General features: G+C 39.9%; 3 protein-coding genes across 4 annotated transcripts; 2 read left to right on the top strand and 1 right to left on the bottom strand.

Annotated features, from left to right (window-relative positions):
* Nucleotides 1–1,985: 1,985 nt before the first annotated feature.
* serinc2l (serine incorporator 2, like) lies at nucleotides 1,986–9,003 on the bottom strand. The gene is made up of 10 exons (XM_029503394.1): nucleotides 8,872–9,003; nucleotides 7,944–8,105; nucleotides 7,546–7,733; nucleotides 7,352–7,431; nucleotides 7,107–7,244; nucleotides 6,743–6,912; nucleotides 6,314–6,404; nucleotides 5,550–5,700; nucleotides 5,226–5,435; nucleotides 1,986–3,738 (listed from the first exon to the last, which is right to left on the bottom strand). Exons 1-10 carry the CDS (start codon nucleotides 8,908–8,910, stop codon nucleotides 3,600–3,602), a joined length of 1,368 nt encoding a protein of 455 aa, XP_029359254.1. The 5' UTR covers nucleotides 8,911–9,003; the 3' UTR covers nucleotides 1,986–3,599.
* Nucleotides 9,004–13,789: 4,786 nt separating this feature from the next.
* Nucleotides 13,790–16,169, top strand: stmn1b (stathmin 1b). Of its 2 annotated transcripts, XM_029503396.1 has the most exons (5): nucleotides 13,790–13,859; nucleotides 14,635–14,667; nucleotides 15,298–15,470; nucleotides 15,564–15,755; nucleotides 15,838–16,158. In XM_029503396.1, the coding sequence occupies exons 2-5, from the start codon at nucleotides 14,640–14,642 to the stop codon at nucleotides 15,895–15,897; spliced, it is 453 nt and encodes a 150-aa protein (XP_029359256.1). In that variant the 5' UTR covers nucleotides 13,790–13,859; nucleotides 14,635–14,639; the 3' UTR covers nucleotides 15,898–16,158. The 2 variants fall into 2 exon arrangements, with proteins under 2 accessions (XP_029359256.1, XP_029359257.1); XM_029503397.1 differs by lacking the exon at nucleotides 13,790–13,859 and having other exon boundaries at nucleotides 14,652–14,664; nucleotides 15,838–16,169.
* A 2,582-nt stretch (nucleotides 16,170–18,751) lies between these two features.
* On the top strand, nucleotides 18,752–22,993 carry paqr7b (progestin and adipoQ receptor family member VII, b). Its single transcript, XM_029503395.1, has 2 exons — nucleotides 18,752–18,881; nucleotides 21,869–22,993. Exon 2 carries the CDS (start codon nucleotides 21,875–21,877, stop codon nucleotides 22,931–22,933), a length of 1,059 nt encoding a protein of 352 aa, XP_029359255.1. The 5' UTR covers nucleotides 18,752–18,881; nucleotides 21,869–21,874; the 3' UTR covers nucleotides 22,934–22,993.
* Nucleotides 22,994–23,469: the final 476 nt, after the last annotated feature.

Below are 23,469 nucleotides of genomic sequence, written 5' to 3'. Positions count from 1 at the left end.
CCATCTTGCAAAGCCTAATTAGGGCTTAATGTTGGGTAAATGTTTCCAGTGCATATGCAGTATGCCAGCAGGGCCCAAACTCAATTAGCTCCCCTGCATGCAGCAGATAATTTAATGGGTCTGGATCCCACTCTTAAAACTTAATTACACCTCAGACAGGCATTTCCAGTCATTCTGTCAAAGAGGTGGTCAGGGATATGCAACCCTTTCGCAAAACAGTGCTTATCCTAATCAACATCAGGAGCAGTTGTGCTTATTCACTGAATGTTAACTGCGGCACAAAGCGCTAAAACAAAGCTTAAAAACTGTGATGAGATGTGTAGAGAATGACCTTTTTCTTGACAATTGAATTTACAACACAGATAAATGCTGACATTTCCCAGCAAATGTGGGAATAGGCATGTAGGAATTAAGGTCAGGGATAACACTGCAACTGATAAGCATTGTTTCAGTCAATCTGCAATTAAAAATCCCAAAACGCCGAACCAAGGATGGCTGCAGAGCTACACTAAGTGGTTCATAATCAGCACTTTACAGCCACTGATCTCTTATTACAGCACCAAATTGCATCCGATGATAACAGAGAGAATGAAGGTGGGATTTATGACACTGGAGCCAATGGCCAAAGACAGAGAGTGTCTTAAATATACACTACGAGAAACATTGAGTTCACATTTGTACACCTGATGATAACAGGTTGGAATAAAAGTGCAATTTATGGTGCTTAGCTAATTCGTTCTCAGATGTTGGCTTGTGTTCAGAGGCTGTTAAATTTTAGATGTGGCTAATGGATGAAAAGTGTAGTGCGAAGAGTTCTTTAGTCCCCATGAAACTCAGCCTGGTGCCTTTACAGAAATAATACTTCAATTACTCAAAGAGCAAATGAAGGAATAATGGCAAGTTTACAAGAGTGAGGGAAGTTCTTAAATGAGTAAATACTCAGATTATGTTTAGCCTGGCTGAAGCAATAAATCTACAACAGTTCAAATCAAACCACCAGAGGTTTGGAGGAGATCCTGCCTGTTCTTTTCCACACATTAGTTGGTCTGGTAGTGAGTTTACAGCAATGTCTGTGAGACTTTTGAAAATGATGATTGCACAATCCCCCTTCTCCCATCCCACCTCCTCTGCATAGCTCAGTGTGTCAGAATAGATTTCACTTTGCAAACTATTCAGTGAGCTGATGTAGACAGATAGTTTAAGTAAGTGTGATTGTGACCGGACACCAATGGATCCATCAAGAAACCACACACTCATTAATAAAAGCATACTAGCTAATTATGTTTTAAATTTGGGGTGCTCATTCAAACCTCTCTATCTCATATCTAAATACCGTTATATGCTTAACACACTATGCTTTTTTTTTTTTTTTTTTTATACTACATGTGAATAAAATTAAATTTCACTCTCACAGTAACACAATCCATCAACTCAGGATTGTCTTGGACAGGCTGAACCAAGTGTACTGTTGTGAAAGTGGAAGTTGACAGGCGGTAGTGTGTCCTGAGTGGTTCCAGACAGTGCCAACTGGATTGAGTGAGTATTTCAGCCAAAACCAACATGGCCAGTCTGCCAGCAAGGCAACACGGAAATCACACAGTAGAAGCTCTGAGCACTGGTGTGCAGACTTCTGTTTCTGTACCAGTACAAAAGTCAGGACGCACATTTAGTGCTTCATTTTATAGATAAGGGAAAGTATGCAAGTACTTTCCTCTGCTGTTTTATGGAAGCATAGCTCAATTGCCTTGTGTTCTAGACCAAACCTTTATGTCCAAATTGTACCCCGATAAATGATAAAATATCCACACAGCACCTTAAGTATGTTAAACATTAACACATTGAACTTACAAGCAGGTGCTCTTCCTCAGTATATCAACAGTAAAACCATTCAAATACAAAAAAAGGGGACCTTTCAAATTTTTTGTCGGTTTTACACTGCATTGTCATATTGAGACTCAATCAAGACAGTCAGTTTTCCATTTTTGTTTTTAATTAGGTCAAAACAATTACACTGCTATTTCATGCCATAGGCCAATGCCTTATGACTGACTTACTACAATGTGTAAGGCAAGACATAATAAGCACATATCAACATGAGTGAAAAACTTCTCTTTTTAAATGCCAGATTGAAAAGAAAAAGGCACTTTAGTGTGTTTTGAAATATTACTTGATAAACTAACATAGGAAAATCTGCCTAAGTAATATCCTTAGCAGGAGGCCGATGAATAATGGTCAAATGCAAAATACCTTTCATTGTTTCCTAATTAAAAAAAAAAAAAAATTAAGTAAAAATACCAATTTAATCACATCATTTTGAAAAACTCCATTCACAATATTCACATGCAGCCAGAGAAACATAAAGCGTGATTCATGTGTGTGGGTGTTGAAGTGTTGGAAAAAAACAAAGACAAAGAATAACATTGCATTACAGGATTGTACCAAAATTATTTCTTCACAAGTACAAAATATCTTATTTTGACTCATTCCATTCATACTTTGAGGTAAATACTATATAATGCATAAAGTCACTTTAACACCATTACAACCACCAACATACAATGGAGCTCAATACCATTAAAAACAATTTATCATTTCTGAAATGCTTTGTTGTTTTGTACATCACAACATTTAAAATTCCCTTTTTTCTGCACCCAGTAGTGCATTCTGCAACATTCTGGAAATAACGGTATCTGCAAGAGGTGCCAGGTGGTGCAGACTTCACACTATCACCTCCTGAACCATATCACTGCACACTGCATGATAGCTGTCTGCTATGGATCAATACATGCCTCCCTGCTGCAAACAGACTACTATACATGTGCAGACTGTTACCGTGGCTGACTGTGTTGGGCCTTGTACCGACATGGAAAGGCATAGCACCGCAGACAAATTACCTTAGATTGAAGAAGGCAAGGAAGAACTGAGATTAGACTGGTTGTACACTAGGACTCTTGGGATCAAGCAGCAATGGCATAGATTTGTGTACAGCCTAGCAGTGAGGGGGAAGCCCAGTCATTATCTGTCGGGTGTGTCATATTTACCTAATCTAATCCTCACACTCACATCACAGGGGGCTCCCTGTGAGGGCTACCCCTGGCTGCCCCAGCAGTATGAGAGTCCAGCTAATCAGGGGCTATCCAGACCTGGCCAATCAGAGAAGTCTGATCTTGCAGGCCTAAAAAAGGGAATCTGTATTTGAAATGTCTGAGGTATTGAGAAAGTGCCTTGTTGCTTTGTGATAGTTCAGTAAATAAATTTGAGCAAAATTATATAGAAGCTGATAGAATCCTACTACACCAAGCAGAAGGAAGGGGGTAGTCTACCAACGTGAGTAAACTGTAAAATATACCATCTTGTATATGCACTTACACTTTCAAACATCGTCTTGATTATACATTCAATACATGAACATACTGAAAAAAAGGGAAATCAACACAAATACAACAGCAAAAAAATTGGTTAAAAAATAAATTATTTTTAAGTGTTTTTATAATATCTTTCCTATTTCCTTTGTAGCTTTGTAGCTCCTTATACTGCCTACTACATTGGCAAAGAAAACAAAAAAGAAGATTCAAATACAACTCAAAGACAAAGTGTACTCAGCTGAAATCCCTGTCAGGGAAGATGAAAGGGGCAATGAGGGTCCAGAGGTAGAGCCCAAGGCCCAGCCAGCTGGAGCTCATCTTCACCCACACTGCTGGCATGCTGCTCTGCATGGCCTGTGTGCTGGTGTCTGGTCTGATGGAGGACACAGATGAAAGGAATTTAGAAAAACAGCTTCTGTGCTGATGTTTAATTACACAAAATCACATTCATTATTGGTATGGACCAATAAGGAACGTACAGTAGTGGATACGTTTTTCTTTCCTGGATTGTGGAAACATTCTAGTGTTGCTGGGAGAGACTATGAGGTGAAGTAATGTGCCCTCTAGCGGTCTTTCTGTGGGCCTGCAATGCTTGAAACCTGACTTCAAAACACCAGGGCCTGAATTCGTGGTGCATTTTATTTAACAGTAACAGTCCTACTACATTTTGCTTAAAGTTACCAACTTACGTTCAAACTTAAGGATTCTCCTAAGTCCTATGCACTAAGCTGATGAGACTAGCTTATGCTTAGGAAAAGTCATTACTCAAAAGCTAAGATAACAACTGCTGCTCTAATGGTGACAAGTCTCATGGACCGGTTTGTAATAACCAACAACCTGTCAGCATCACTGGGAAATAAACAAATATGCATGATAACAAAGGAAATAATAGCAGATTTGGGTCAAAAACATTTTAGGCCGGAATTTTTTATAAATACATGCAGTGAGATCTAACTAAGCCTAATATTGTTCCTGCACCTGTTGTAATGTAACTGTGGTGCAGATTGTGGGTTGAGCTATAATATGAGAAGCCATGTCTGACATAAGTATCCACTATCTAGCACAAAGTCACATGCAGCAGGAATATGATGTCTTTTATGTTGCTTAACACCTCCCTCAGACCCCACTTTGTTAACATCCATGAAAACAGTAAATCCTCACCAATTTGTCAAAATGTCCCAAACTGGATACATATCAAGTACAGGCTGTGTGTTAGTGGTGCCATTCCTTTCCCTGTATATCAATATGTCATTGTTTTGTGATGGATCAATTTTTATTTTATTTTATTTTATTTTTTTACATACTGGGGAGACTGTTGGAGCTAAAGGCATTAATTGTCTGTAGTTGGTGAACATCTAAAGTGAAGTGTATAAATGATATGTGCCCCCCCATTGCATTTATTGTTTGTTGAAAAAAAAAAAAAAACAGTTTGTGAGTGGCTGGGAGTTCCCTGGATTGCCAGCATTGTTGAGTAGCCTTTTCTGCAGCCCATTTGTGACTTATTTTAAGAATCCTTTCCACTGCTTATAATCTTCCTCAGATGTAGGTGCTACTTTTAGCAAGAGTGGCTTTGTGAATTAGTCAAAAAATATTTTTAGGAGTTACTCCTAATTCTGCAGGTCACAAGCTGCTTTTAGCCCATGAATAGAGTCCCTTTCCCACCTAAGTAGTATCAAACTGTTTAATTTTTTTATTATTTTGTCCTGATTTTGTTCTTGAGCTCATTATTCTATCACCTGTATATTTTAACAATTTCTTGCATTAAGCAACTTCACGTCTCCATTAGGATTATTCCTGCCAATTAGTCTTACAGTCCAGCATTTGGAGCCTTGATGATGCACAGTGAATTGAAACACTTACAGGTACCAGTTGGTGAGAGTCATCATGATGTACAGCGAGGCCAGACAAAGGTGAAAGTGGAAAAATGAGTAGCTGTAGGTAACTCCCTCCTCCTCATTGTCCAAAGCCCTGAGTATGCCATCCTCTCCCACCACACCCTCTCCACCCGACCTTCCGTTCTCCTCTGTCTGCATCAGCTTGTTTACCTGGGTGTTACTGGATGAGCGGATGCTAAGGCAGAGAGCAGCAGTTTTGTTGTTTGTTTTTTTTTTTTTTTTTAATATAGAGAGTAAAAGAGAGGAATGGAAAAAAGATTTTGAGACAGATTGGCACTGCTAACCCTACCTGGCATAGAGAGTGCAGAAGAGGAAGATAATCAATCCAACAATGCCCTGGGCATCCCACCACTGCACCTGTCCTGTAGTGCTCTCACCAGATGGTACGGTGGTGCTGATGTTTGACACAAGACTCAGCAGGCTGGGGTTACACTTTCGATCTAAGAAAAAAATATATACACACAAAGCATTAGACATTACACATTACACCATCATGTATTTCTACACACTAAGCATGGCATATTCTTGTATCAGCATTTAAATAAATAAAATAAATACAATTTTGACTTTTATGGAAATAAAGTTCATAAATTTTCATAGAAATCAATACAAGTTTTGGGCTTGACAGTCCCACAAACACCTTTAAAAGCAGGATGTATTTGGCAACTCAAATGTTGTAATAAAGTAGTATAAATGTTTTTCCGATCATGAATACATTAACTTCACAAACACTGTAATCAAAAGCTATGTTGAGCAATCCGCCATTGGATACAGGAAACTGAGCACTAGGCCTACAGTCACCACAAGCATGCCTATTGTTTGCCATTTACAATAGCAAAGAGATCACATGACATGAGACACAGAAGGTGTGCTAACTAGCACTTCAACAAGGCAGCCCTTTGTCCCTGAGGGAAACTCACCAGTATGATCAAAATGCTGCAGCTTTTAAACAGCAGGTGCACACATTAAAATAAAAACGTGACATAGACAACTGACAATGTGGCCAAGAACTGCAGATGAGAGCATGAACTTTTAAAACATCAGGAAACCTACTTGGATTATTGGTCATTGCAGACCAAGTGACATACATGGTGTAGAGGGAGATTAGTGAGGCCTGGAGCAAACCAGAGTGGGGCTGAGCCTCCTGTTACAAACAGGGAAAAAAAAAAAAGAATTGCAGTTACACATAGTTTCACACAAAAGTGCATTTTATGCTGTAAAACCCAAAAGAACTTAAAAGGTTAATTGAAAATGGGGCTGCTTCATATAAATAATTTATTCTTTGACTTAACTGGCTATACAAGCTTAAAACAACACATAAGAAGGAGAGAAAACTCTTGACAAGCATTTCAAGTACAATTTCCAGAGTATGTTTAAAAAAAAAAAAAAAAACTCGGGGGTATGAATATATTGAAAAATGACAAAATAAATGTGCTTGTATGCATAAGTGTGGTAATCGCCTAGGACTGGTCCATACTGTACCTGTATCTTGGGTAGGATGGAGACAATGGAGACGATGATACAGAAGATAAGGTTGAGGCTGATAAACACCTTGTGCTCTGTGCAGTCATCAGGCTGTGTGTAGTAAATGTAGAAAAGCACCACAGCAGTGATAGCCAATGCATAGTGGAGGAAGGTAAAAGACAGCAGGCCTGCAATTTACATAATCACCTATTAAAATAAATTGCTTAAAACTACAAATATGATTCAAATGAACTATAATGACTTGGACAGCAGCCATCTGCCATTTAATCAAATATTATTTCTATAATTATTTGACATACTTAAATGATCATAGTTTCATTTAGCAAAAAGCTTCTATGTTCTTTTAATGAGAATGTTATACCTGCAAACCAGCATTTGTTGTCTCCATTTTCTGCCTTTTCAACCCATGACTTGTTCCAGGAGTGGGCAAAGTCAATTAGGAGAATAAGTTGGATGACAATGAAGATGAAGGATCCCACCAATCCAAAGTAAAACCACACTGAAAAGGAAATGGAAAGAGCTGATCAACTCTCCTAAAACTGACTAAACAACAGTGACAACTCCCAAAGTGAGCTTTGTGTATAAAATATATGAACATGTTAGTACCAGTATGAAATGTTCCATCAGGGATGAAAAAAGCTCCCACTGTTATCCCAACAAGGATCAGAAATTTAAAGAACCAAAACCTGGAAGACAAATAATTACAAACCCACTATTAGTATGAAAGACAAATAGGTACATGTGAGTTCACCTTCTTCCCTTAAACAATGCGTTCTATATAGGCCCAGTGAAGTTCTTACCCATTTTGAATAGGTGCACGTGGGTCTTTACTGCTACGGACTTGAATCATGATGGCGGCGAACAGAAAGAAGAAGCAGGTCATGGCGAAGCACATACGGTACACAGACTTGTAGCCCACAAGGACATCGCAGTTAGCCTGGTTTTCAATACCAGGTATTGTGGTTCCTCCTTGGCAAAATCCTGGGATCTATTACACACAAGAAAGTCTGATAAAAATTAATCACTTCTAATTGGACTACAGTGAAACGGCTTTAGCAAAATATTTTAGATACTTTCTGTATATAAAGTGCATAGCAAGAGAATGAAGATACGTCATTACGCCTGCTTCCAATCTCCAAACATATATGAATAGAGTCCATACGCAAACATCAGGTAAATATAAACAAACTGATCTCACTTTGCGGAGTTCCGTTTCCATCCCAGGAAGGATCATGATGACAGACACCAAGGTCCCAAGCAGCAGGAAGAAGGAGAAAACCAGCCGTGTGATGGTGGAGTTATTGGAGGAGGGACAGCAGCCACATAGAAGACATGGTGCTGAGCCACACAGACAGGAGGCCTGCACAGAGGAACGAGGAGGGTGGCAGATTTAAAGCAATGGGAAGAACAGAGGGCCAAAATTAGACAGGGGTCACAGAAATATAAGAAACTGCTTTGGCAGAAAGCCAATCACAAATAAGTTCTGTATGATTATAAAAGAGGACTGGTAAATGATTATCTTAACTGACCATTTTCAATAGGGAGGCCAAACAGGGAAGTATCACACACAACTCAAAAACAAAACACACTCTACAAACAGGAACCAGCAGCATGACTAACCTTATGCTTTTATTATAGTCGCAGCTAACTATATCGGTCACACTGCGATAGACAGACTCCACCTTATTTGAACTAAAGCTGATAGTAGCTAGCTCGCCTGTTTGAAATTGTACTTCCAATACTCATACATAAAACCAAACAGGACCTGTTTTATGGGTCATATGTCAGCACAGGAATAACATTTGTGTCTGTATTTCGGTATCATTACCGTAACCATGACATGTTTACATGAGTGCCAAAAGCTTCCCTCGGTTTTTTATTTTCATAAGCTAGGTCCTAGATTGGCTTCCTCGTCTTAAAAACGTCGGGTATGATTGATATTGTCTCACTGGAAAGTGTAACACAAAGAGTTTAGGTTAACTGTCCCGTAGTTGGCCTTTAACCAGACTAATTTCTCACCAAGCTAACGTTACCGTCGGCTAAACGCTAAAGCAAAGACGGCAAGAGGGAACAAAAGCCTCCCAAGGATATTTGAGCAACTATCCGTGTATGGATCAGGTACTTACACAGCTGGCTAAAGAGCACAAGGCCAGACAGGCTCCCATTTTGACATTAAAATGCTGAAACAACAGTCTTATCGACGCCCTTGGCTTCCCTTCTCAGCCTGCTGCTATGTGCTAAAGCCCCGGACAGCTGGATGCACCAGAAGGCGGAAGTCCGAAAGATGCTTTTCAAAATAATTTCCCTCCGATCTTAATATTTTCAACATGATACACACACAAATTTGAATAAGCTCAGCAAGAGATGTTACCGTGAACAGGACGAAAATACAGCTAGAGCCATTTCAGCATATTACAATGAGCCGCAATTTTAATAAATATTGGCACATAGTTGTGTGGAGATTAAAATTCTGTTGTGCTGCTGTTTATTTCCACTAATTCTAGCATACTCTCTTGCAGGTAAGTGATGGATAACATAAGGCAAGCACACCATCTGTTCTCTCTAGAGTGTATGATCTTTAAAAATACATGGACAGCAAAAAAGAGGGAATGTCAGGTGTGGACAGAGGCCTCTTCAAAGCTCCTGCTGTTGGTGATGCAGCCGCCCAGTGGGGAGCTCACAGTGCCTGGCTTATTAACACTTCCTTCAACACCTAACGTGGTACAGTGAATCATTTGGTGCTACTCAATCTGTCACTCAATCTCTGACCAACACTAGATGGCAGTTGTGTATTAGGACTAGGTGAAACAATCCTTTATTTAGAGAACTGAGCTGGAAGTGGTGGTGATAAATTCCAATGCTGTGATGGTGGCAGGTCTGATTGAATGGGATGGAGAGGGCGATGGTGGTGGGATGGGCAATGGCATATTGCAAAACCACTTTGATTTAATGTATAGAAAAATAATATAGGAACTGTTTTTCAAAATATATTGGTAAATACATTAATTAGGCTTCTAGAGTCGTTTTTGTAAAAAAATAATACTTCCGCATCCGAAAAAGCTAAAGCGGAAGTGACGTAGGCAGAGGGAGAGCAGTGAAACTGGGCAGTAGGGAAACAGTGGATCTGAATCTCAATTTTGTCACAGAAGAAACGTTGAATGTGTACAATTACACACATGACGGACCACAGCCCGACAACTTCGAGCCTGTTATGTGCCCCAGAGGGCAGAGAGAGAGCAGGGGGAGAGGAAATGGTCAGAGGAGAGAGAGATAGAGCTGTCGGTGGAGAGCAGGGCAGGTGGTGTTAGTTTATAGAATATTGTGTTCACGTCATAATATTTCACAGATTATCCTTAAATACAGTACTTTTTGAGTATCTGTACTTTACTTGAGTATTATTTTTGGGGGATGCTTTTACTTTCACTTCACTACATTTGAAGGACAAATATTGTACTTTTTACTTCGCTACATTTCTACTGATGGTCTCATTACTCGCTACTTTTACGCTAGTCTAACATTACTCATTAATTGGTTTTAATTGCCATTGCTTTTGTAACACTCACACCTCTGCACATGTTCCAGGTATGAATATGGCCACGATGTATAATCCTCATCCTACCTGGATTATTTCTCCAAAGACCGTTTTTTTAGAGGCTTAGCTCAAAACTGCCACATTTTGGACTAAATGTGCACTCTTATGTCTCGAAAAAAAATTTCATACCTCCATTGACTTTTCAAAGGGTATTTTTTGGACAAGATTATACATACATCTAAAAAAGATTAACCTGCAATATGCCCTTTAAGCAGCATTCAAGTTAAAGAGTCATGGTGAAATATATTTTACATTTGACCAATATCACCAGCACCGTCCTTAACCCAACTTGAATTCCCCCCTCTGTCACTTTTTACACTTCAAGCCCATCCCTAACCCATAACTAGCTATCTGCACCATCATCTCATGTCACACATACACAGGTGGGACTGAAGTTGCAGGGACAACACTTGTCTTTGCTCAAAGGTCGTTTGTCTCAACATGCGCGACACCAGTGGTGCAACTGTGACATCTAACTTGTTACAGCATTCTGGAGCTGTGCATGACTTATTCCTATCACCAGAATTTGCACTTATTCAACAGAAGCATCTAGCTGGATATACAAGGGCAGGGAATAAGAGGGAATAAGATCTCTTTTCAGACACATAATTGTGGTATGCCCTTCATACCACTCAGTTGTTGCATTTAATGAAGTTTGTTTTAATCTCAAATAGATGGATATGTCTGTACTGGAAAAGGTGAGGGGATTCAGGCCTTTGCATGCTTTTCAGGTAAGAGATGGCCAGTACACTATGATTTAATCACACCAATGAAGTTAACCGTAATAAAAACAACTTTGGTCAAAGGCAGGTTTTAACGCTTAAACTATGGTATATTTCCTAATATTCTTTGAACAATGACATGTTGTCAATGACAGATTCAATGGTAATCTTCATCAACGTGGATGCTCAGTTTGAAAATTAAAAAAAGGCATCGTCTGCGAGCCCCAGCACTTACATGGAAGGTTTTTCTGAGATCAGAAGAGAATAAAGTGAACTTATACTTAAAATTACTACTTACAGTACATACATCAGTGTTTATATTCACACCTTTGCATGTAGCTCAGGTAACAGATGGTGAGTAAACCCTAAAGAAATCAAGCCAATGACAGATATGGTATTTGTAGCCTGACTGTATGACAATTTTAATGGAAACATTCTAAGGGGAGTTTCAAGGGAGATTAGAAATATAGTTATAAATATAGTGAATAATTGAACCTTACTAAATAGATTATATTTTACTGGCACCAAAGATAAAAGTTGAGAATTGAATGAAAAATCCTGTATACAGTAGTTAACTTGATATTTAGTATCAGTATTAATATATTTAGTATTACATCTGGGATCAAGTTTTAATAATAAATTTGCTGTAAATGAGTTATAGCCAAAGACATGATGAGGGACCCCAATATTCCTTAAAATAATTTCTCCATGAAAAATAATATGAGACTTCAATAGTCACATTAATTTGTGGGGTGTGAAAATTACAATAACAAAACAAACTGAGTCTAGGCTGGCTGTAACCAACATTATCCTCCTAAACTTGTTCAGTTTACAAAAATGCAATTAATGCTGTCGTATTTTTTTCCATTTGTAATTAAACTGCACAACCACCCTCCGACATGCCCTGGCAATTTTAAGCACTCATCTTTTGAGTGTATTATTATCACCCCTTTGTTCTGACACTGCCAGTTGGAGACTAATGACTGCCTCTCTATATTCTTGTTGGGCGCAGTTGCCAGAATTTAATGTTCAGTGCCACCCATCGCAGCTGTTTTATCACTCATTTTGAGGACCTTGTTATGATTTTCCTATTTAACAAAGCTGTCACAAAGGAAAAATAAAAGAAGAAAAAAGTTTTCTGTTCATGACATTTTTGCTGGGCAGTTGAAAAGTGATGCGACAATTTTGTTGTGAGCAAGGGATAACACAAAATTCAAGTGACAAATCTGCAGGATTATCATCTAAATTAGCCTCATATATGAGATAATTTATGGTTAAAAAAGAGAAAAGTTGTCATTAGTACAGTCAGAGGTTTTCTGAAAAAAGCTGAATGTAAGAATGTATATTTCATAAATCAGTCCATTGCCAGTGTAATGACCCATGGATCCATTTATCTTCAGATACAAAGAGCAGGGACAAGCAAAACAGATGTGAAAAATGTTTTGAGGTAAACACTCAAATGGACCATAACAGTGTGTGAGGGGCCATGCTGGAAGGCACGTCAATGTCAATGGTAGATTCTGAAAATAAGGGTTTTGTTTATCTAAAAATGAGAAAATTGTATTTACAAAAAAACAAACAACAGCATTCAGGGTGAATAAAAGTGGCCCCGGCAATAAATGACATTTCAGACCAATTAATATGCACACACACACACACACACACACACACACACACACACACACATTATATGTATATATAAACTAACACAATTATGAACAAGACATGAACCAAATTCGACTGTCTCAAATTTAAATAAGCATCATGTCGGCGTGCTGCTGGACCCCCAAACAGTTTCTATGTATCATACCAAAAAAAGAAAAAATAATATTGCACCTGTATATGAACTGGGATGTAAATTAAAAGGAGGAGGTTGGAAGTTGCTGATCTACCAGTTTTGTGCAGTGACATAGTGGTAGCCCCACAATCAAAAAGTTGCAGGGTTTGATTCCTGGCATGGGCAGCCAAACATGTATAGGTTGATTGGTGACTTGATGTAAATGTGTATGTAAAGTGCTTTGATGTAACTTTGTTATGATTTGGCGCTATACAAATAAATCTGATTTGATTTGATTTGATTTGATGTATGTGGTGACTTGAGCAGCGCAGTGGAATAGTGGTCACTCCACAATTAGAAGGTTGCATGTTCAATTCCTGGTGTGGACTAGACTAGACTAGACCAGAGATGGGACCCCCCCTCCCCAGAGACTAGACTGGACCCTCCACAGAGACCAGAGGTGGGACCCCCCCTCCCCAGAGACTAGACTGGACCCTCCACAGAGACCAGAGGTGGGACCCTTCCAAACCTGAATAGACCAGAGACCCCAGAGACTAGACCAGACCTTTCTAGACTGGACCCCTCCACAGAGACCAGAGACCAGACCAGACCCTCCCCTCGACCCCCCAATGAGAGACAAGACCACAGACTAGAGACAGCATCTGTCGTGATACTGCTGTAACCACGTAAATAATGAGCGAAACACCCGAAGAGCATATTTTATGAGTCGTGAACGAAACGGCCATTCTTATCCCCCCCCCCCCCCCCCCCCCTTCCGGCCAGACGTCGGCTCAGGTTGGTCTGGTTCTGCTGGCACTCACGAGCCCTGGCAGCCTGCTCCTAGCGCGCGCAGCCTCTACGAGGCCTGTGATTGGTGGATGCGGGCCAATGGGCGTGCAGGTGCCCGGGTGACGTAGAGTTGTAACGGGTTTTGGGGGGAAGGTGCAGATGTTGGCGCTCTGAGGGGAGCAGAGACGCGATCAGCCCGGCCGAGGTCCGCTCTTCAATCCGAGGCACTTGACTGTGAGTACGATGCTTTTATATGCTAATGTGTAACCGAGCTCACCGCAGACCTTTCAAACAAAGTTAAATAGGGTCAAATGTCATTTGACTTTATTTATCTGTGGCAGCTTCACTGAAGTCAATCAAACAATTTCACTCTTGTCGCCGCTTTCGAGTGGAGGTCATTTACGACACATTAAATTCAAAATGCTTTTAAAAAAAACACATGTTGTTGTTGTGCGATGGATTTGATTTTTCTCATTTTTATCTTCACACAATGTCAGCCTATACGTTTATGCAAACTAAGTTCAGCTGCATTGTTTTTAAAATAGTTTTATTCAGGCATATTATGGTAGGTACGTCAACGTTTCACAGTCACTTTCAAAAATAATAAAATATGAAGACATAGTTTTTAAGTGAGTGTGTGTTTAATGAGGTATCGAACAGCATTACTATGTCTCTGCCCCCGCCATTTTTTTAACATCGTAAATACATGTGTTTACTGTGGGCTCCCAGAAACAGCACCTTTTACTATACAGATTCTCACTGTGAGTGGGACCTGTTGGAGCTGAGTTTCCAGTGAGATGGGAATAAACCTTGTCTGACATGTCATGTCATGTTATGACTGATAATTGAACAGATTATGTAATGCTGTTATTATGTCATGGAGACAAAGCAGGAGCTCTCATTCGTGGGAACCATGGACGCGGGCATGCTCTACAAGTACTATTTGACCCAAGTTAAATTAAAACCTTTGCATTGCTTGATACTGATTTCTTTCTTTTCCTTTTTAAAGGCAACATGTCTGCTGAAATGGCAAGCTCTGGTGGTAGGTGTAAACTGTGACACAATATATATAAAACAAGATTAAAAACCTTGACAATAAATTATATAATATAATAACTATGCAAAATGAATGAGGCTTTACAGAACAAAACACTAGTATAATGTACCTAAAGCAGAAACGCATTAGAAAAGTAGGGCAAAGAAAAGTTGCTATGTTTCTGAAACCGTATGCAAGACTCAAACACATTATTCATCTTTCCAGCAGTAACAGGAGTCCTCTGATGTGGTTAGTAGACCAAACTGCAAAACTGATCTGAATTGCAGCATTCTCACATGCTGATCCTCATTCTGCACATCTTGTGTTTGTTTCTTTTCATTGGAAACATACAGCCACACAGCAGTGGTTATTGTTCTTTTTTGGCCTCTGAAACAGCAGTAACCTATGAAAAGTTAGCAGGAGGTCTGAATAACCCATTAATTTTCCTGGCTTTTCCAACAAATCTTTATTCAGTATTCAGTCTTCATTGAGTTCTGATGCAGTTGATCAGTTGATGGGTCTGTCCACAGTTCCTTAATTGAACAGTTTTCACAGTCAATTGGCTTTCATGATTGAAGAATAATTTTATATTCAGTGATCTCAAACGTGTATGTATTAAAATATCCTTTCCTGCAGACATCCAAGTAAAGGAGCTGAGCAAGCGTGCTTCGGGTCACGCATTTGAGGTAATCCTTAGTCCCTCAAGCCCAGAGCCCAGGGGAGATTTTCCACTGTCCCCTCTCAGGAAAAAGGAAACATCACTGGATGAGATCAAGAAGAAACTGCAAGCTGCTGAAGAGAGACGCAAGGTATGTTGATGTGAGAAAAGGCCCGATGGTGCTGAGCTTTGAGTGTGTTAGGTGTTACCTTTCTACAGACTTCATCTTGTGTCATTTTGTCAGAGCCAGGAGGCTGAGGTGCTGAAACACCTCGCTGAGAAACGAGAACATGAGAAGGAGGTCATCCAGAAGGCCTTAGAAGAAAACTGTAACTTTAGCAAGAAGGCGGAAGAGAAACTCAATCAAAAGATGGAGGCAAACAAGGAGAATCGCTCTGCACGCCTGGCAGCTCTCAACGAGAAGTTCAAGGAGAAGGTAAGATCTTAACATAAAGTATCCTCATGTTATCAACAAGGGATTATTTTTAGTGATCCATCTGTCTTTTTAACACTAACAGGACAAAAAGTTTGAAGAAGTGAGGAAGAACAAGGAGACAATGAAAGAAAAGGAACATTAATTTGTTAATTTGTTCAAAAAGTTTTTACTTTTCCAAAGATAAGCTATTTTGTTTTACTGGCGCTTATGCATTATTTTTCGTTGAGTTAATTTTGATTATGCAGCTGAATCAAAGTTGGCTAAACTGGTGTGGAATCGGTGTGGATATCGTTTCATTCTTCACTTGTAGATTTTATTTTTGGAAGCTGGTTACCCACTTTGTTGTTTTTTTTTTTTTTTTGTAGTATGAACTGTACTTTTTCATCCTTAATACTGTTTGAACTGACGATAATGCTGCAAGTTTTCATATATTGTATGACATCAAAGTTTTGCTATTAAAGTTTGTACCCACAATTTAAGTTATGAGTATCTTTCTTGAAGAGCTGACAGTATTTACTCTGATCATTTGGAAACAGCTGGTATAATTATTGCTAAAGTCCATCAACAGTATGCACATATTTGAACATTGCTGACACCTAGTGGCTGTAAAGTGATCATAGTGATCATTTTGTTACAGAAGGTTTACAGAGATTAATATTTTCCTCTCAATCCATTCACACTACTGCAGTTTTATTTTAAGAGATCGCTAGTCAAAAAGGGTGGTAATGACTGTGCACTTTTCCTTGTTTGTGAGTGAATTCCCAGATTGTTTTAAAAGAAATGGCCACGGTCCAATACAAAAAAACCCTAATGATATTTGCCATCATGTGGACTGCGCAATTGTCCCACTACATAAAATGGCAAGAAGCCTCTTAAAATGTTATTTTTCAAAGAAAGGTCAACCCTTCAGGGAAAGTTTCTGGATGAGGTTCAGGTGCTGCCTGACTCTTATGTTGCTGTCATACTTGTTATACAGTTCAGCTAAGCCTTCACTTAGACCAATAACTTTTCGAGAGACTTGGGGAAAAATACCTCCCTCTTTGTAAAGAGGCAGAGAAGTAACAGTGCTGCATATTTAGCAGAGTGGCTGGATAAACAACAGGAGCTTCTTGCCAACAAGGGTATTAAAAATGATTTTTATAATTTTATTTTCCTTCTCCACCCATCCCATTCCATTTATTTTAAAGCAGTGAGAGTAGCAAAGGTGTGGAAGAGCAGGCAGAGAGAAATAAGGCCCTTTTGGTACAGTTGATAAAAAAAAGGGCTATTTGTAAATGCTGGTAATAACATAAAACAACAAACAAAGATATACAGAAGAGGACATTGCTTCACTTGGCCCAAGCAAAACAATTTGGAATTTGTCCAATGGGATAACGAAGATAGTCTGGAAGGTTTACATTGTGGCAAGGGCAGGGAAATAACAGCCTATCACTGCTAATAAACACAGGCACTGATTTACTCCTATGGTTTTTTATAGATTCACCTGAGAATGGGTCTCTGTACTGTGGGAATATGTGCGAAAATGCTGATGATTGAATCACACTAATGACGTACATAAAAACTTACTGAGCTTAAATGCAAGAAAAAAAATCCACTATTTAAAATGTCATACATAAAAATACTCAGATTTGTTCAAATATCATAATCCCATTCTCTAATGTGTAATGTGTTTTTTAAGTCTCTTGGTAATTTGAAGACTCAATGTTTGTTGAAGTCAGACATACAAATATGCACATGGTCATTTGTGTTTGAGTCTGTTTTGCTTTGCACACAAACACACACACAGTGCTGCACAATCCAATCTTTGTCATGTGGTTAGACAAAACAGCTTGACTTGCCAGCCCACAACGATGTTAGGAATTGTAGAGCATTTTGTTTCCACTGGGTGACAAAGACTCTTTCCTCAGCCTGCTCGTGATCGTCACTTTTGCTGGCTTTTACGATTGTACAATAATATATTCTATAATATTAACCAATGCCCTGAGTTTCTCCAGTCACCCTTTTCTCATGTTTTCTGGCGTTATTTGCCTAATTCAAATTAGGACAAATCATCCAAGAATGGATTTATTCTCACCAGGTCAAAATGTCAGTGTTATCATAGACGCCCTCTGAGAAGCAATCTCTGTTGGGGATGTCCAGGAGTATTAGAATGGTTTTAAGGGGGAATAATGTCAGTCTCTGAGGAATAGTGAGTTAAGCAAAGGAAACTATAACTGAGTTCTGACAAGGGAGAGGCATAAGCCATGAAATTGATGCGACCAATCATCAAGCAGGGAAATTGTAAATTTTGATAGTCAAATGAGCTCCAGTTGAATTATCGCAGCAACTTGGACTGAAACTGAGATTAAAGACACATGGACTCTATGAAGTTGGGGGATTTTTTTCCTCAGATAGCTTTTCTATCTTGCCAATATTCAAAATATTGGATGCAGTCTAAACCTTAACCCTGAGTTTAGCTTGAAGGTGTATGAACTTTAAATATGTATAATCATTGTCCAAGTCTTTGTCTATAGGATGGATCTAGCTTTCTTTACATTGCGATGCTGTTGCACACAAAATGTTTAAATATAATATGGTAAACAATGATATCTTTTCAAGAAATACACAGTCATCTTCTAAATGAATACTGTGATCGAATAATATTAAAATGAACGTAATGTTGAGTATTGTCTTAAAAATGAGGACATCAGATCAATGTAGAATATCTATTAAGATAGCATTACTTTCAAACTATTTCTGTTGATATAATGTGATGATATAATGTGAGGAATTGAACAGCAGGCCTTATTTGATGGAAATGCCTCATGAGAGTGTGCCATGCCTCCATCAGGCAGCGGAAGAATTTCACTTGAAGCTGGGTGGGGTCATGCTGGCGACATCTCCCATTGGTCCGAGCCATGCGTAAGGCGGAAGCAAAGGGCAGCGCCGCGGCCTCTGATTGGCCGGAGGAGCCGCCGCTCTGACGCTCCCGGCAGCTGCGCGCTGAAGAGCCGCCAGGCGCTGCTCTCTACCCGGTCATCCTTTATCCACTCTCCCCTCCAAACAATGTTATCTATGTCCCGCACGCCTGTAAATCACACTCCCACCGCCGCATCTCAGACCACCGAGTGACTCTACGATTAAAAGGTACGAACATGTTATGATTATATCATGTTATTTACCGCAACATTGATTTTTTTTTTACGTTGGTAAAGTGGCACAACGCGATTCAGCTTCAGATGCGCCCTCACGCTGAAACCGTCATTTTACTCATGAATGTGCAGCTGTATCATTTTAATCTTTATTTCCCTTCATCCGTAAACATTCCTGGCCGTGGTGAAGAGGTGGAGGGTTTGAGGTGTAATCCTGGAGGCTCAGAGGAGATGTTAGCGCACATTTATACCGGACACTGGCTCTGAATTTCGAACGGACGTGTCGATCAGGTGCAGGTTTGCTCGGAGGAATTGGCAGCAACAGGCCCGCAGCTGCAGGCTTGCGATTTTCTTATAACCTCTTTGAGATATCCGTCACGATTACAGTCGAGCATTTTCATTCAAGCATAAATATTTTAGGATATTGCAACCGTTCAAGGAAACGGAGGGTGTGGGTCGGTGGAGGGTGGGGGGGGGGGGGGGGGGTTACGTAAGCTGTAACCATTCATCACTCCACGCCTTTTCCTCCTGAGCCCCGCTCGGCCTGCGTTCATCCCACACAGCCTGATCTCTCTGTGAGGATGCTCGACAACATCACTGAGAGGCCAGCTCTGAAGTCCTCTAATCGTTGAACTGTTAAAGTGATTATAATCCTGCTCTCACCACGTGAACACAGTAATTGTATAGCCCCAAAGATGAGCCACGGGTGGCCTTACTGGATTTATTTCTATGTCCAGTTGTTAGTGCCACATCTAATAGAAGTCAGTTTGTCACATTCAAGTCATCCAGGGCTCTTCAAGTCAAGTGGTCCCTAATCTCTGTTAAGTCATCTAAAGTCAAGGACTTACATCAGGGAAGGTCTCTTCACTCATCTTCCAACAAAAAACAAAACAAAACAAAATAAACGAGTTGAACTGGATTGGAAAAAGAAACAAAAAAATACTTATTCTCATTTTACACTGCTGTGGTGACTTTGTCACTCAACCTTTCAAAATGTATCTTGCCTAACCCGGTTACACAAAAGGGTGTGTACCACAAGATTATGTAGCTTATCTCGATCTTGTGGTGTGAATGCCATGTCATGGTAATCGTGACCCTAAATCTGTAATTCTCTCATAACCAACCAAGAAATTAACTTCTTCTTTATGTAATTAAATTCATTTCAAAAATCCTTCCTGCACTAAGCAAGACTTTGGATTTGATTCAGTATCAAGTTCTGTGTGGCTGGTCCTAAGTTTTACGCCACCACTATTTTAACACATTTCCACTGCAGTGATGTTTTTAAAGAAGACGTGTTCATTGGATTTTGGTGCAGCTGCAGCTTCCTTGGGACGGTGGAAGTAAATGAAGCCTTTCGACTTAATGCAAACTCTGCAGGTGTCCTTATATTTGCTGATGATATGTAAACCCCCCTTCTGTACAAAGGCAGTGTTGGAACAACCTTCACTTATGCATGTTGGGACGTCAGGACTCCAAGAAATTGAGTTGTTCAAATTCTGATTGTAGCATTTAAAATGTCTGCCGTTCTGCCCAAAACACTTGATCTCCATGAGCAAAAACACAGTCCTCTGCCCTGATAGAATGTAATTCATTAATAAACCTTATAGTTTCACAACAGGATAAAAATAAAAAAGAAATAATTCTTCACTGCTTCCAAACAATAGCCTACACAGGAAGTTGCACACAGCAGCTGCTGGTTACTGCTATTTTTAGAAGAAGTGAATCCTGGTAAATAGTGTAATCCTAACCCTGACATATTAGACCATTTAAAAAATGAAAGCAATTCAATTCTGCTGTTTACTTCAAAGCCCCATCAGTGATCAGGTGAAGTGCACTATATTCAAGGCTTAAATTTTGAGGGGTGGCATTACTGTTAGGCAACTGATCCAGGAAGTGATACTTAGGCCCAGATTCATAAATCTTATCGTTTATGAAGAGACAAATTCTGCACCATTGGTTCCTGTTTCATCAAGGTCAGCAATGGCAGCAATTACATTACATCTATCCATCTAAGTATTTACCTGTTATTGATGTATTTTCTCTTTATGTAGCGGTATAGGATTCATGATAGCTGTCACAAGTTCAGGAAAAAATAGATTTACGTAATGGCAGAGAACTGCACAGTCTTCAGACTTTAACACCATCAAGCCAGTTTAGAACAAAAGGGGAAGCAAAGCAATCTGAAACTTGTGCACTTGTTGAGAGAAAAGAAGATTGAATGGAGAGGCAACAATACACTAAATATCAGTAACTGCTGGAAAAAAGAAGAAAGCTAGAAATTCTAGTTTCGGGAATAATCCAGAGAAACCCATCAGATGAACTCCTGCCACCTTGATTAATGGAAATGGAGTAAAGATAATGAATTAAATGATGTGTGTAATATGAATGATGTCAGTGTGGAACACACAAAATTATCAGTCAATACTGCAGTTTGTCTCTAGAGCCTTTTGGTCTATTTTGGTCTGTGGATCTGTTTGAAATTGAACGGTCTGTTTTGCTTCTCTGGCCTGCTAACTCCTTTGAATTTGGCTGCAGCAGATAAAAAGTCAGTATGGCTGTTTTTTTTAGTTTTTTTTTTTTTACTCTGCCCTCTGGTGGCAAACAAAAAAGAACAAAAAAACAATCAACTATGGTAGCTTTAAGGAAAAAACACTGGCAGTGAAAACTCCTAATTATATTTCACAGAGCCCCAGATAACTTCTGCAAAATGCTCTGTATGTCTGACCATTCAATCATGTAAAACACAAAAGCAGAAAATTGGAAGAGAAAAACCGTTTACATTTTCTTTGATTATTGAACCAAATAATCCATTGAGATTCGCAATTGTTGCATTTGTAAGAGGAGCAGGAGAAAACTCCTAGCCGAGTCCATACACATTTACATATGCACATGCACACAGTATCTGACAACAATGTAGGCCAGACAGATATTGACTGAACCGACTGTTCGCTCATTCTGTCTGCCTTCCCCTCTCGTCTCCAGCTTGCCATGGCGACGGTGGTGATGGAGCAGATTGGTCGCCTGTTCATCAATGCGCAGCAGCTGCGTCAGATCCCTCAGCTGCTGGAGTCGGCTTTTCCCACGCTGCCTTGTACTGTGAAGGTGTCTGACGTTCCCTGGGTGTTCCGCGAGCGTCACATCCTCACCGGTTATAGACAACCTGACCAAAGCTGGCGCTATTACTTCCTCACTCTCTTTCAAAGGCACAATGAGACCCTCAATGTGTGGACCCATCTGCTGGCTGCCCTCATCATCTTGGTAAAATGGCAGGAGATCTCGGAGACGGTTGATTTTTTGCGAGACCCTCACGCTCAGCCCCTCTTCATTGTCCTCCTGGCAGCCTTCACCTACCTCTCCTTCAGCGCCCTCGCTCACCTGCTCTCTGCTAAGTCCGAGCTCTCCTGCTACACATTCTACTTCGTCGACTACGTGGGGGTCTCCGTCTATCAGTATGGCAGTGCTCTGGCACACTACTACTATGCCATAGAGAAAGAGTGGCACACTCGAGTGCAAGGGCTCTTTTTACCCACAGCAGCGTTCTTGGCCTGGCTTACTTGCTTCGGCTGCTGCTATGGCAAATATGCCAGTCCTGAGATACCCAAGTTTGTCCTCAAGCTCTTCCAGGTGGTGCCGTCAGCCTTGGCTTATTGTTTAGACATAAGCCCTGTGGTTCACCGCATCTACAGCTGCTACCAGGAGGGCTGCTCTGACCCAATCGTGACGTATCATTTCTATCATGTGCTCTTTTTCTTAATTGGCGCCTATTTCTTCTGCTGCCCTCACCCCGAGAGTTTGTTCCCTGGGAAGTGTGACTTCATTGGGCAGGGCCACCAGATCTTCCACGTGTTCGTGGTGGTGTGCACCCTGACGCAAATCGAAGCACTGCGCACAGACTTCGTAGAGCGCCGTCCGCTCTATGATCGTCTTCACGGTGATCTTGCACACGATGCCGTTGCACTCTTCATCTTCACTGCTTGCTGCAGTGCCCTTACCGCTTTTTATGTGCGTAAGCGTGTACGTGCCTCTCTCCACGAAAAACGGGAGTAACAGTTGAAACTAATAAAAAAAAAAAAAAAAAAAGTCTAATTTATTTTGCTCCGTCTTGACCATTAATTAAAAATATTTGAGATGTTTTTTGTCAATGAAAGTTATTGGTTTGTGACAGTGACTTATGACTATGTACTCTGTGTGATTTGCCAAACAACTATAAACATTTTTTATTTTTTTTTCTTCTTTGTTAAAGGTTATGTTTTTGTGGCTTTCACCGAGGGAAAAGGAATCTTTGAATTTGTCAGTAGCAATACAGGTAGTACATAAACACTGAAATTAGTCGCTTAATCTTTATTCTGCTCTTTTCTTAATCTGCAAGCTTTTCACTTGCTCTGTGGTTGTCTCAAGGAATTCACAAAATTTCACTTAAACAGGCAAAAATATACTTTCCATCAAGGTGAGCAGAAAATGTAAGAAATTAGACTCTTAAGATGCCTTTTCCTAATCGCGTTTTGAATAATGTCACTGGAGTTATCAAACTGTAGCATTAGAAATCATGCAAGCATTTATTATTACAGTTTGCGGTTCCCTAA

Source organism: Echeneis naucrates, chromosome 6 (assembly GCF_900963305.1).
Source record: "Echeneis naucrates chromosome 6, fEcheNa1.1, whole genome shotgun sequence".
Taxonomy (NCBI): Eukaryota; Metazoa; Chordata; class Actinopteri; order Carangiformes; family Echeneidae; genus Echeneis; species Echeneis naucrates.
This window is presented reverse-complemented; position numbering and strand designations above follow the sequence as displayed.

What these genes read in the sequence shown, in the direction of transcription:
- serinc2l (XM_029503394.1), bottom strand. Translation starts at nt 8,910, where the DNA reads ATGGGAGCCTGTCTGGCCTTGTGCTCTTTAGCCAGCTGT. An exon ending in TGATGGAACATTTCATACTG is followed by an intron (nt 7,245 to 7,351) that starts GTACTAACATGT and finishes TTTCCTTTTCAG; the next exon opens with TGTGGTTTTACTTTGGATTG. An exon ending in CCATCCTACCCAAGATACAG is followed by an intron (nt 6,405 to 6,742) that starts GTACAGTATGGA and finishes TGTTTGTAACAG; the next exon opens with GAGGCTCAGCCCCACTCTGG.
- stmn1b (XM_029503396.1), top strand. Translation starts at nt 14,640, where the DNA reads ATGTCTGCTGAAATGGCAAGCTCTGGTG. An exon ending in TGAAATGGCAAGCTCTGGTG is followed by an intron (nt 14,668 to 15,297) that starts GTAGGTGTAAAC and finishes CCTTTCCTGCAG; the next exon opens with ACATCCAAGTAAAGGAGCTG. An exon ending in ACGAGAAGTTCAAGGAGAAG is followed by an intron (nt 15,756 to 15,837) that starts GTAAGATCTTAA and finishes TAACACTAACAG; the next exon opens with GACAAAAAGTTTGAAGAAGT.
- paqr7b (XM_029503395.1), top strand. Translation starts at nt 21,875, where the DNA reads ATGGCGACGGTGGTGATGGAGCAGATTGGTCGCCTGTTCATCAATGCG.